This window comes from Amphimedon queenslandica, unplaced genomic scaffold (assembly GCF_000090795.2).
Source record: "Amphimedon queenslandica unplaced genomic scaffold, v1.1 AMPQUscaffold_13428, whole genome shotgun sequence".
NCBI lineage: Eukaryota > Metazoa > Porifera > Demospongiae > Haplosclerida > Niphatidae > Amphimedon > Amphimedon queenslandica.
In genome coordinates this window covers 32,409-45,667 of record NW_003546336.1, presented here as the reverse complement: position 1 = coordinate 45,667, position 13,259 = coordinate 32,409, and the positions used below count along the sequence as shown (strand labels likewise).

Sequence of the window (13,259 nt, the reverse complement as noted above, 5' to 3'; positions counted from 1 at the left end):
CCTACTACTTTTCCATTTTTAATGTTTTTTATTTACTTGTGAAACCCTGAATACATGTACAATTGTACATACGTATTAGGCTTTTAATAAGAAATGTGACTCTGCACCAATTTGGCCCAAATTTATGCACATTTTGCACCAAATGACTTTTTCTTCCTCCAATATTGTAAAAATAGCAGAAGTAGCATTATGTTTGTGAATTTCAATTTGTCCCGACTCCCGATCTATATTGGTAATTGGGCACCAATTTAGCTCATCAAAACACTGATGTACATATGCATGTATGTGCATGTACATGTAATTGTTTGTAATTTGGTATTTATTGACTCCTCCCTCCTCCTCCTCCTCCTCCTCCTCCTCCTCCTCCTCCCCTAGTCATGACAGGATACTGGAGGCTATAACTACTAATGGGGAAATGTGTGGGTTTGGTCGGTTTGATCCTATACTCCAAGCGCTGAAAGGGACGAAAAACCCAGTCCTTCAACTAGCCTGCATGCAGTTCATTAACGCCATTGTCAATACTCCGGATGAATTGGATTTCCGTGTTCACTTGAGGAATGAGTTTATGAGATTTGGTCTTGGGGAAGTGTTAGCTGTAAGACCACAATATCATTAGTATAGTATACCATTCATGTACATGATGATTTACATGTATTGGCCATTGGCGGTTTTATGAAGAAATCGCCGATATAAAATCCGCCATTTTGTTTCAATCTGAGCATGCTCAATAGCACATGGCACAAAGTTGCCAATATAAAATTCGCCAATTTCTTTCTACAGGCAAATTTGCCAAATATTACTCCTGCCAATAAATCATCTTGTACGGTAATTGATATAATTATTGTTTTTTGTTTAGCAACTTCGTGAGATTAATGTTCAAGATTTAACACTTCACTTGGATATTTTTGATGAGCACAGAGAGAATGATTTTGATGAGGTCCAACAGAAGTTGAAAGCTATTCAGTTTGAATTTAAGTAAGTACAGTATAGTATCAATAGTAGTACACAAGAGGTGGATAATCTATCCACGTGAGACTAATTTGAAATTATTATTATGTTTATTTCGGCACTTTTATTTACATGTAGCAGTCAAGTATGTACAATGTACTATGTAGTTCATAGCTTTTACACAAAACTAAAAGTTCTACAACAAAAGTTCTACGATAAAAGTTCTGTAATATTTTATTGAAAACTAAACTAAACTAAAATGTAAATGTAAATTTACATGTAGCAGTCAAGCATGTGCAATGTACATGTAGTTTGCAGCCTTTACACAAAACTAAAATGTACATGTACACCACTGTCTCTTGTTCTGTAATATTTTATCATACATAAATTGAATGATGTTTCTATACATGTAGTGATTGTGAAGAAGTGTTCAAGATGGTCTACAGTGTGACACAGAATACTGGAGCTGGACGCTTCTTGTTATCCATTTTACAGCATCTATTGCTCATCAGAGATGACCAATGGGCAAGGTACTGTTACACATGTCACTTAATGATACATATACTGTGCATACATAAGATCTACACAAATTTGTAGCATGAACATTTATATTGTTAGGAATGGTTCTCATTGAGTTTATTGGGATTGCAAAAAATATAAACTTGATCAGAATCAGTTTAAACTTTCTATACAACATAAGGACATGTATATGTATCAGGAAAAAATTATGAAAATTGAGAGTTTTCTCATTTTCTTTTTGGTCAAATTTGGTCCGAGGCCATGGACATGTATGTACATGTTAGTACAGGGATTTTGAAGCAGCCTTAAAAATTGTAATTTTGATCAGAATCAGCTTAAAATTTAGAAAGAAATAATAAATAGAGATTTCTCTTCTGATTTTTGTGGAAATACTGTAGTACAGGATCTTTGGCCCAATTTTTGAACAGCTTAACAATCCACGAACAAGAGGCTGCATGAACACTATGCCAAAATTCAGATTGATACATGTATATACTATATCCCAGTTGAGTTTGGGACAAGAAAAACTGGAATAACTTTTTATAGGAATGTGGGATAAGGATGAAACTTTCACAGGTTCTTAGTCGCCAAAGTCCATCAAAATCTGTGAAATCTTGGGTCTCTCAACTCTTGGGAACCCTGAGAACCGGGTTCTCCCTATAAACCCAATGGCATACCAAAATGACGTTTTATGACAAATTATCTACGTCATAGTTTACATAAGAACATGTGGTCGAGCGCCCAAACTGATAATTCTTGTTTTAAAAAGCTAACAGAGCAAGATCTTCTGATAATGATAGCCTTTATGAAGACTAGTTGACTCCAGTAGCTATTGTACTGCTTATCATGAAGAGCAAGACTGTTTTAAGAGTGAAACAACACAGCCGTCATGCTTCTATGAATATTATTAAAATACGTCATTTTGTGACGTTGCTACATTTTTCAAATTCCACGCAGCTGCTTCCACTTCCGTCCCAAACTGAACTGGGATATAGTATAGACACTTGTAAATTTTAATATTTTCATTTGTTTTACAGGCCACAGTATTTTAAATTGGTGGATAAGTGTGTCTCTCAGATCATTCTTCACAAAAGTGGCTTGGATCCAGATTTTCACTACACTCAGAAATTTAACCTGGACGTTGATTCTATTATTGGTAAGAAACGACTGCATACACACATGTACATGACATGTACATGTACATGTATTGTTGCTTTTATTTGTATATTACATCAACATAACTTACATGTACATGTATACTACAGTACTGTACTCATGCAATGTCCATATAAACACGCATTTTATGCATGAAATGTACATGTGTTTTTTGTAGAGGGATTTGTTGATAGAGCTAGACTTGAAGACATGGAAGTCAAAGTCAAAGATTTGGAGACTATGGTAATTTTATTTCATTAAGATTATACAATCAACATGTACATGTACATGTGCCTTTCATGTAGCACATGTACATGTAGATTTGTAAGTAAGTGCATATACACTGTATAGCTGGTAATTTGAAGGGCAGGAACTTTGCAATTTTGGCATTTTGATAGCCATTTGAACCATTATATGCATGCATGCCAATCACCAAAAATTAGCAATTTGCCAAAATTATCAGTTATTCATGTACATGCACATATATACATGTGTATGTCGTGTACATGTACATGTATGTTGTTTTTGTGAGTTCCTCCTATAAAACTATTTACTATCATTCTTGTGTAGTTGGATTTGGAACAAACAGCTAAAAATGAAATGGATGCGGTTTTAATGAAAACGACGGAACAACTCAAAGAAGCCAACATCAAATATGAGACGGACATCACTGAAAGAGACTCTGAGATCATCAGACTCAAGGATGAGGTAAGACCATGATTTACTGTATGTACATGTACTTTACATGTGTATACCGTATAGCCACAAAGTTTCGAGGCAATAAACTTTTGCGAATCAGGCCACAAGTCTTTTTTTGTAAATTAACTTTCGCGGTTCTTATTTTAAAGCACACGTGTTTATGGGCAAAACGGATAATTTTACGGAATTAACTTTCGCGGATACGGAAAATCCACGAAAACAGCGAAAGTTGTACCCTCGAAATTAAGCGGCTATACGGTATACATGAGTATACCTTACTGGTATAAAGTTTTGTGAGTTATAATTAATTTTTCAGGTTTCATGGGTGATTTAAGCACATGTATTTAATGCATTTGTACTCATGAAAACACAAATTTAATCTCTTAGAAATTAAGAAATTTTATTCCCTCAAAAATTTTTTTTATTTATTTCTTCTACTGTACTGTAGCTTGCAAAGAGACCAGTTATAGTTCAGAATGCTCCGGGTGGAGGGGGACCACCTCTCCCTCCTTCAGCTGCCCCTCCTCCTCCTCCTCCCCCTCCCCCTCCTCCCGGTGGGGGCGGAGCACCTCCTCCTCCTCCTCCCCCTCCTCCTCCTCCTCCAGGGGGTCCTGGTGCTCCTCCTCCTCCTCCCCCACCCCCAGGAGGTGGAATCCCTCCACCACCACCAGGTACATTAATATAATGATTGTTGCCTGTATAGCAGGAAATTTTGAAGGGAGCTAGTTAAATTTGACGAATTTAGCATTTTGATAGCCATTCGCCAAAATAAAATCCGCCATTTTGAGCCATTATTCACATGCTCAATGGCACTTGGCCACAAATTTGCCAAATTAAAATTTGCCAATCGCCAAAATTTAGCAATTTATCAAATTTAAGTCCCTCCAAAATTTCCCACTATACGGTAATTCACTCTACATGCATATAGTGACAATTAATGGTTAATAATTGTTTAACATTCATTTTGTACTGTTTAATAATTCAGTATACATGTCAGGGCTTCATTTAGGGGGGGCGGAGGGGGGCGCTCGCCCCCCCCCCCTTGATTGTCTTATTAACGTGAAAAATTTCATCACCACAGTAGTAAATTGTATAAGTGTCGTATGCATGCACAATAGAAAATATTAGTGACCCCCCTTCTTTGAAATATTTTTAACCCCGCCCCCCCTTGTATAAAATCCTAGATGAAGGCCTGCATGTATGTACATTACTGTATACTATATGTACATGTACATTACATTACTTTATTATAAGGCATATACTTTGTACATGTAGTTTTTAAATTATCTGATGTACATGTACATGTGCATATATATAACTCAGTGTGATATGAAGCTGTTTTCATTGTTGCTGTGTTTTAGGTCCTGGATTTGCTATTCCCATTGGACCGCCTGTCAAAGAAAAAAAGAAATATAAATTAGATGTCCAGACAAGAAGAATGAACTGGAATCAAGTGAGTGGCATATACATACATACTACATACATACATACATACATGTACTTGTACATGTACAATTTGTAGCAAAAATTAAGTCTCTACATGATTCTGAATATGATTTTTAAATATCTGCTTTTTAAAAATACATAGTTCTGACTAAAAAAATTCACATGATTTGACGTGAGTCTTTGCTCAGTTGCATGTACATGTACATGTATGTGTGTGTCGTTGTGTGCCAGTTACATATATATCATTAAACATTAAACTCTACATCTCCCTTTGGCAAAAATTCTAATAAAAACACTGTGTAGTTATTGTAGTATGTTATGGTACCAGGGGATGGTACTAAATAAAGTATGATTCTATTTTTATTGTGTCTATCATATGTTTCACATTTACAAACCAGTGGTGTGTGTGCAGATACAATGTATTTACCTACTGTACATTATGTATTGTGTGTTGTGTTGTACATGTAGATCAAGAAGCAGCAGCTGAGTCTTGACTCATTTTGGGTCAAAACAAATGAAGAGCAGTTTGAGTCCCTTGAACTCTTTCAAGACATTGAGAAGACGTTTGGAACTGGTAAAGCACGCGGCGTTGAAGTTAGTGCAGGACCTAAACTGAAGTTACCCAAAATCAAAGAACTTAAAGTGTTGGACGCAAAATCAGCACAAAATATTTGTAAGACTTTATTTAAACATTTGTACGTACATGTACATGTACTAGCTTGGGTTTATTATAATAGCAAGTTATGTACATTTACAAAATATTATTTTGGGCCTCTTATTTTTAATGTACATGTATTGTACATGTAAGTGAACAAAATTTGCTGATAGTATTGAATTTGCATGTAATAATATTTTTTATGATTCAATATGCTACATGTACATGTACCTTTGTTAATTCAGAGCATACAGGCTGAGACAGTGTGGGGGCTACATGTATTATAAATACCAGTACTGTTGCTATAGCATGATGTTCATGAACCATAGTGTAAATTCACGTAGTAGTGACTAAGAAGGTGTTTTGGTTAGAATTAATTTTTTGATGCCAAAAATTAGTACTCACAAATACATTATAATAAGCAGCTTTAAAGTATACCTACATGTACATGTACAGTACGTAGTATTGGTTTGTATTTTTGTCTTTTGTCCTTCTTTCCCTCTCTCTCCTTCATTTCATCTTTCTTTCTTTCTCTTGTCGTTAGCTCTATTGTTGGGTAATTTGAGAATGCCTTATAAGGATGTACGGGATCTCGTATTGTCAGTGGATGATAAGATCACTGAACAAATGTTGGAACAACTACTGAAGTACATGCCAAAGAAAGAAGAGGTACAATGAATGAGGTTTTACAATATTTATTTGTATTTGTGTGAGCATTAAATTTTGTGAATACACCTTATGCACCTTAGCTTGCAATACTTAATTGATAGATTTTTTGAAGATTAAATCTTGTTCCTTTTTTAAATTCTCAATATTAGCAGAAGTTTTGATTCACAAAATTTTTAGCTATAGTAAATTAATGGCCAAAAATTTTTAAAGTTCTGTACACAGACAAAAGACCATACATTCTGTTTTATGTGTTTCTTTTGTATTATAATGTATACTATATCCCAACTGAGTTTGACACCAGCCGCTTGGAATTTGAAAAATGTAGCCGTACGTCACTAATGACATCTTATAATGATATTCATAGAAGCATGGCCGATATTTTACAGGTGCCTAGTTGGCCTGTATTTCACTTTTAAATGGCCTTTGTTTGTTCTGATAAGCAGTACAATAGCTTCTGGAGTCAACTAGTCTTCATATTGGCCATTATTATCAAAAGATCTTGCTATGTTAGCTTTTTAAAAGAAGAATTATCAGTTTGGGCGCTCGACCACATGTTCTTATGTAAACTATGACATAGATAAATTGTCATAAAACGTCATTTTGGTATGCCATTGGGTTTATAGGGAGAACCCGGTTCTCAGGGTTCCCAAGGGCTGAGAGACCCAAGACCTGAGATCCTGTGATGGCATTGGGCGACTAAGAACCTGTGAAAGTTTCATCCTTATCCCACATTCCTATAAAAAGTTATTCCAGTTTTTCTTGGGTCAAACTCAGTTGGGATATAGTATACATGTACATGTACGCGTGTACATTTTACACATGGGTATATGCATGCATGTATTGTAATGTCATGCGTATTATTATTATCTTCTAATAGGTTGAACAGTTATCAACTTTTCGTAGCAAAATTCAAGATTTAAGTGAAGCTGAACAGTTTATAGTTGTTGTAAGTTGAAGTGTAGTACTAATTTGTGCTTGCATGTATTAGCTAGTATTCATATTCTTTCTATACATTAAAACATCATTTGAAGATTTATGTATGTCATATGTATTGTACTCATGCATGTACATATGCATGTTGGACATTGAGTTCTGCTAAAGGTTTTGACAAAAAAACTTATTTATTTAATGTAGATCTAGTTTTTAAAACAATGGAGTCCATTGTACTGCTTTCTGTTTATATTACATTCTTTTTTCAGATGAGTGATGTGAAGAGACTTGAAGAAAGGTTGGAGTGTATGCTCTTCAAAGTGAGGTTCAGTGAGGAGCTGGAGGAATTGAAACCTGTGAGTTGTCTTAAGAATTAATTCGTCTAATCCACTTTGTGTTTTTAGATGGTTAATTCAGTGACTCAGGCTTGCAGAGAAGTTAAAAACAGCAAAAAGTTTTCTCAATTATTAGAGGTACGTGTACAATGCCTTAGTAAAGGTGTACATGTATGTTCATACATGTAATATCTTTGCTACAGGTACATGTGTACATGTACATGTATAAAAATGAGATACATATTGTATCTTGTTTTTGCCATTAATTTGTTATGGTGATGTCAGAATAATGATTCTTCAACTTAAGATATTAACATTCTAGATGTACACATGTACATGTACATTGTACATGTATGCACAGTAGATTAAACTAATTTAAACTTTATCAGACTGCTATGTGAAAAGCTCCTGTGTAACAGTTGTGTACATGTACATGTATACATACATGTACATGTACTGATGTGCTTGGTGTACTGAATGCATGTACATGTAGTTTAATTTACATGTTTCTGTACTAAAGTGAAGTGCAAATATTAATTTTATAATATTTTTTATTACTTTAGTTAGTATTGTTAATGGGAAACTATATGAACACTGGATCAAGAAATGCCCAATCTTTTGGTTTTGATCTTAGCTACCTCACAAAGGTCAGATATACATGTACATGTACATGTATAAAGGCGGATTTACAATATTACGCTAGTCCTGGCGTTACGTTGACGCTGGAATAGAATCTGGTTCTATTCCAGCGGAAAGCATGCGTCAAAAGGTCAAATCGCCCACGTTTTTGATTAAAAATTGACGGTACGCTGGCCTAATGTCATATTGTAAATCCGCCTTAAAGTTTTGAAGCGTTACATGTACATGTATGTGTATTAAAAATTTAACACATTAATGTGAATTTTATGTTTATGTAATTAATTATTATCATTTGTTTTTTAGCTTGGAGGAACTAAATCGGCTGATATGACCACAACTTTGCTTCATTTCTTAGCCAATACTGTTGAATTACGATACCCTCATTTGGTTGACTTTGTTGCTGAACTAAGAAATGTTGAAGAAGCTTCAAAATGTGAGTATTAAAGTACATATATTCCTGGGAGAGTGCTACATGTGCAGTGTTTAGTGTTTTTTTGGGAAGCCATTTTTCTAACAGAAAACATGAGCCAAATTTGCTTTTATTTCAAAAATAATTGTTTTCTTGACTTTTCAAATGCTCATATCTTGAAAAATTGAAGTCAGAATAAGCTCAAACTTTCTACACAGCATAAGGGCATCAATATGTATCAGAAAATGTAATAAAAATTTGGGGTGATTTTGGAGCCATTTTTTGGAAAAAACCATGGGCTATAGCCTTGGGTATTTTTCAGAATTTTGACGTTTTTTTAAATGGCCGTAACTCAAAAAATTGAAGTTGGAATCACCTCAAACTTTCTACACAGCATAAGGACATCAATATGCATCAGAAAATGTAATAAAAGTTTGGGGTGATTTTGGAGCCATTTTTTGGAAAAAATCATGGGCTATATATAGCCTTGGGTATTTTTCAGAATTTTGGTGTTTTCTTAAAATGGCCATAACTTGAAAAATTGAAGTCGGAATTAGCTCAAACTTTCTACACAGCATAAGAGCATCAATATGTATCAGGAAATGTATAAAAATTTGGGGTGATTTCACAAAGAGACAAAGGGAAAATTTCTCATTCTCTACATTACTGTGTGCTTCTTAAGAGCTACCATTTTCCGATGATTTACTGAGTGTGGCTATTATGGTTGTGGTATTGTGTACCCCGCAGTATTGTGTAGCATTTTTAATACTCATATTAAAATTTTATTGGCAGTATTAAGTTTTCACTAGACATGTGAATTAAGTACTAGTCTGTAATTTATAGGTTCTGACGAGCTTATATCAAAGCAAGTGCATCAAATGGAAAGTGGTTTGAAAAAGCTGAAGGGTGAAGTAGAAAGACACAAGAAGCCTCAAGATTCTGGAGACAAGTTTGCCAGCAGGATGACTGTGAGTGTGTACATGTATATAGCATGATAAATCAAAATTATTTTGTATATTTCTTGTAGTCTTTTATTAAAACTGCTCAAACTGAATTTGACTCATTAAAGCAGCAATTTGATTTAATGGAGAAAAGATATGAAGAACTCTCCAAGTTTTTCTGCTTTGACAGGAAGAAGACAAGTATGGAGGAATTTTTTGGTGATCTTGCAACATTTTTACGAGACTTTGAGGTAGTTTAAGTCATTTCTATTGTACATGTACACTATACATCATGTACGTACATGTATGTAATTTAGAATGTGCTGTATTTACTTGAAAATTCATAGTATTCAAATGTACATGTACATGTGTACAGGGTTGTCAGTGTTGCTTGATTATGGCATAATTTATTGGGAATTATTTTATGAGTTGCATGTATCTTTTCATGGATACTATTTAATATTTTTGTGTTTCACTTGATTTGTTTTTTTAGAGAGCTAAAAAAGAAAACCAGAAAATTAGGGAACAATTGGAAAAGCAGAGAAAGCAGAAAGAAAGAGAAGTAATTGTCATTTTCAAGTTACAGCACACAATATTTGTTTTGTTTGTTATACAGGAAATGGCAAAGAGAGAAAAAATGAACAAAATGTCTCAACCTAAAAAGACAAGACCTGGTGTCATTGACATCAGTAAAGGAGGTTTGTACATATACCTGTAGTAGTACATGCACTGTATTAATTATTTTGATTACTGCAGATGATGATGAAGAAGGTGTTTTGGATAACTTGCTTCAGTGCTTGCAGACTGGTAGTGTATTCAAACAGTGAGTTCTAAATAATTAATAATAATAATAATTACTTTTCTTTCTGTAGGGGACGAAAGCGTGGTGGAAATAAAAGTAAGTATAAGTTGACTGATTTTAATATACATGCACACGTAGTGTGTGATGAAAAGTGACTGGGGTATATACTGGTAATTGGTATTCTTATTCCTGATATAGCACTTTGTTTCATTACTTTCATTGCCTGGCAATGATTGTGCGTATACTTTATATCATTCTTGTTTCCTGTATTAAGACAGTAATTATTCTCTCTCCTTAGCATCTGCTATTCCTAAAGATGGGCCATCAAGAACACTAGTTCGAATACCAAAAGTTTTAGGTGAAGAGAACAGTCATTCACTTACTGACAATCCTCCATCTGAAGCAGAGAAACTTCTAAAGCAACTTCAAGGAGCACAATAATTTTTTATTTTAGCTACATTAATTGTTCATTTTCTATCTATGTTCTAATAATAGTTTATGTATGTAAGGCACATCAATAATCTCTCACCAAGCAGAAGTAACCAGCCTCATCCTTTAATGAGTCCTTTATTGGTTGTATCTCAGTGGAAGCAACCATTACACTTTAGAATTACTATGGTCAGCCATCATTACAAGCCAAGAACATTGATAACACTACATTCATGTACATGTGAGGTTTTTCAATAGCATCATTCAAAATGAGCACGAAAAACTAATTGCAGCAATAAATATTATTATGGATTGCACTCAATAATATTTCTAGAGTCATTCAGTTTTAGTAATATCAAAGTACCACAATAATTTCCCATAATCATTTGTAACTTTGTCAATAAAATCAGCTGGAAACATCTTTTTTCCCTCTGGAGAGCAAGTCAACATTGGTCCACAGGTATTCACTTCAAATCCAGCATCATTGAACATTTTAATCATTGTTGATTCTTTCACTACGTAACTCATGAACTTTATGATTGAGCCATCTGAATTTTGAAACTCATTAATGCAAGCACAAAAATCGTCACAATCTTTGCTCTCGACAATTTCATCTGACTGTGGTATTATCTGGTATGCAAGCATTGGCCCATTCTTTATTTCTTCTTTCATTTTCATTGACACTGGACCTTTTAAAGCAGAATCGAGACATTCCCGTACTCCAATGCAACGACCACCCTTTTTCAAACAAAGGGACATAGCTTGAAGCATACGCTGCAGCTTTTCAGGGTTATCTGCATAACAAATCAAGTGGACAGCTATGATGACATCAAACTCACCATATTCTGGAGTCCTAATGTCCATCACATCCTTAGCATGATACTCAATGCCAGCTGAATGATGGTCATCATCCATTTTGGAAGCAACAGCAATTTGCTCCTCTGATAGATCTATCCCAACAACTTTAGAAGCTCCTTGCGAAGCTGCCCAACGAGTAAACATGCCATCACCACATCCCAAGTCGAGGACAGTGGCCCCTTGTAAAGTAATGCCTCCTTGCAGTACGAAATTAGTAAATGTGTAGAAGGTGGTGTTAGTCCAAAGATCTTCTCTTATGTTCTTTGAGAAGCTGTCAAGGAACAGAGTATTACTATATTCAGTAGCTGGGACATGATTATCAAAAGCTGCTCCTTCTTCTGCTGCCATATCTCATTAAATGAACAAAAGACATTTCAATGTTGTGGTTAGTAAACAAACTTGGCTAGCCCACTATTAATTTTGGCTAGTAGATTAGAAACTAATAGAGTCTAATTTGCTTGAAAATCATATTAAATTTTGGTACCTAATAGCAATATTGTATTCCAAACTAATTCTGTATTAATTACAATATTCCGGATCACTCCTTAGCATCTGCAACTCTTAAAGATGGGCCACCAAGATCACTAGATAGGTGAAGAGAACAGTCATTCATTTACTGACAATCCTCCATGTGAAGCAGAGAAACTTCTCAAGGAACACAATATCTTTCTATCTTTGTTCTAATAATAGTTTGATATGTATGTCAAGAATGTTACAATAACGTCAGTGAGGACTTGTATACACTATCCTTTTCAGTTTTGATGCTGCTGCTCTGCGACCTGTGTCTCAGTAGTGATTGGACAAATAATAATCACCAACTAAATTTTTTACGCCAATTCACACCTCAATAATTAATGCTGACCTTTCGAAACAAATCTTTTGTTAGAACAATAATTCTTACTAACACAATGGCCTATTGCGTCAACAAAAATATTAAGGCCTGGTTTCAATTATTTATCATACCAAATTTTTAAGCATAATGTTTTATTTATATCAAGTTTAAAATTTTTACTTACTTATTTACCATACTGCACTATTTTAAAATTTAATTTTTACTAAGAATTTTGTAAAAAAACACATTTATGATTCAAATTTTGTGAATCAACTGATACGTTAAACAGCTACCAGTAGTTCCTTGTGATTAAAATTTTGAAATATTTGCCATTATTGCTATTGTGCCAAAAAGCCGATGCCAATTACATAATCATAAACAACATACCACAGCAAAAAACAAAATACAGACAAGCTATTAAAATTCTTATAATAATTTCACTTATAATAATAGACACACAAGTACATGTCATGTTTATAATTCTGTGTCACTCCTTGGATCAACTAATTCAGTAAAAGGGATTGATTTGCGTGCAGCATCATCAAGCAACACATAAGCAGTATCAAGCAAGCTAACATTGTTTTCCTCTTTATTGTAATTCTTTTTTCTCAACACTTCCTTCAGTTTCTTTATTCTAGAAAAATTATAACAAGTATCACGATAATCTCAAATGTTTAAAGTACTCACATTGTTTTTACTATTGAAAAACACAAAATAGCTAAGCAAATGACAACTGGAAAATAGTAGAGTACAGCCAGTAGTACAGATAAATCAGTGATAGCTTGACTCTCATTACTGCAGTTAGGTATACTTGTTGAGTTCTTGCTGGCTTTGATCATTGTTTCATGTAGCTGAGGATTAATACTCACCATCAGAAGAACAATGAGCCAAAGCATTACAATCATTTCACTGAAGTTGTGCAGCTTTTTCTTGTGTGGTCCAACATAGCCAAAAAGAGTCAAAAATACCATAAGGAACATTATTACTGTAACC

The 13,259-nt window shown here is 34.3% G+C and overlaps 2 protein-coding genes across 2 annotated transcripts in view; one reads left to right on the top strand and one right to left on the bottom strand.

Annotated features, from left to right (window-relative positions):
* The window catches only part of LOC100641591 (protein diaphanous homolog 2-like), a 13,677-nt gene extending 3,018 nt beyond the window's left edge, over positions 1-10,659 (top strand). The window contains exons 3-24 of the mRNA XM_019995911.1: positions 376-595; positions 857-975; positions 1,362-1,478; positions 2,505-2,623; positions 2,801-2,865; positions 3,193-3,330; positions 3,770-3,992; positions 4,683-4,774; positions 5,236-5,440; positions 5,967-6,091; positions 6,969-7,037; positions 7,291-7,377; positions 7,426-7,494; positions 7,920-8,003; positions 8,299-8,428; positions 9,248-9,372; positions 9,432-9,596; positions 9,839-9,907; positions 9,962-10,043; positions 10,102-10,168; positions 10,218-10,243; positions 10,446-10,659. Coding sequence (XP_019851470.1) covers positions 376-595; positions 857-975; positions 1,362-1,478; positions 2,505-2,623; positions 2,801-2,865; positions 3,193-3,330; positions 3,770-3,992; positions 4,683-4,774; positions 5,236-5,440; positions 5,967-6,091; positions 6,969-7,037; positions 7,291-7,377; positions 7,426-7,494; positions 7,920-8,003; positions 8,299-8,428; positions 9,248-9,372; positions 9,432-9,596; positions 9,839-9,907; positions 9,962-10,043; positions 10,102-10,168; positions 10,218-10,243; positions 10,446-10,588 — 2,539 coding nt within the window. The 3' untranslated portion in view covers positions 10,589-10,659. The remainder of the gene's footprint in view (positions 1-375; positions 596-856; positions 976-1,361; positions 1,479-2,504; positions 2,624-2,800; positions 2,866-3,192; positions 3,331-3,769; positions 3,993-4,682; positions 4,775-5,235; positions 5,441-5,966; positions 6,092-6,968; positions 7,038-7,290; positions 7,378-7,425; positions 7,495-7,919; positions 8,004-8,298; positions 8,429-9,247; positions 9,373-9,431; positions 9,597-9,838; positions 9,908-9,961; positions 10,044-10,101; positions 10,169-10,217; positions 10,244-10,445) is intronic.
* Positions 10,660-12,575: 1,916 nt separating this feature from the next.
* Positions 12,576-13,253, bottom strand: LOC109581625 (uncharacterized). Its single transcript, XM_019995903.1, has 2 exons — positions 12,954-13,253; positions 12,576-12,900 (listed from the first exon to the last, which is right to left on the bottom strand). Exons 1-2 carry the CDS (start codon positions 13,244-13,246, stop codon positions 12,741-12,743), a joined length of 453 nt encoding a protein of 150 aa, XP_019851462.1. The 5' UTR covers positions 13,247-13,253; the 3' UTR covers positions 12,576-12,740.
* Between the last annotated feature and the right edge of the window lie 6 nt (positions 13,254-13,259).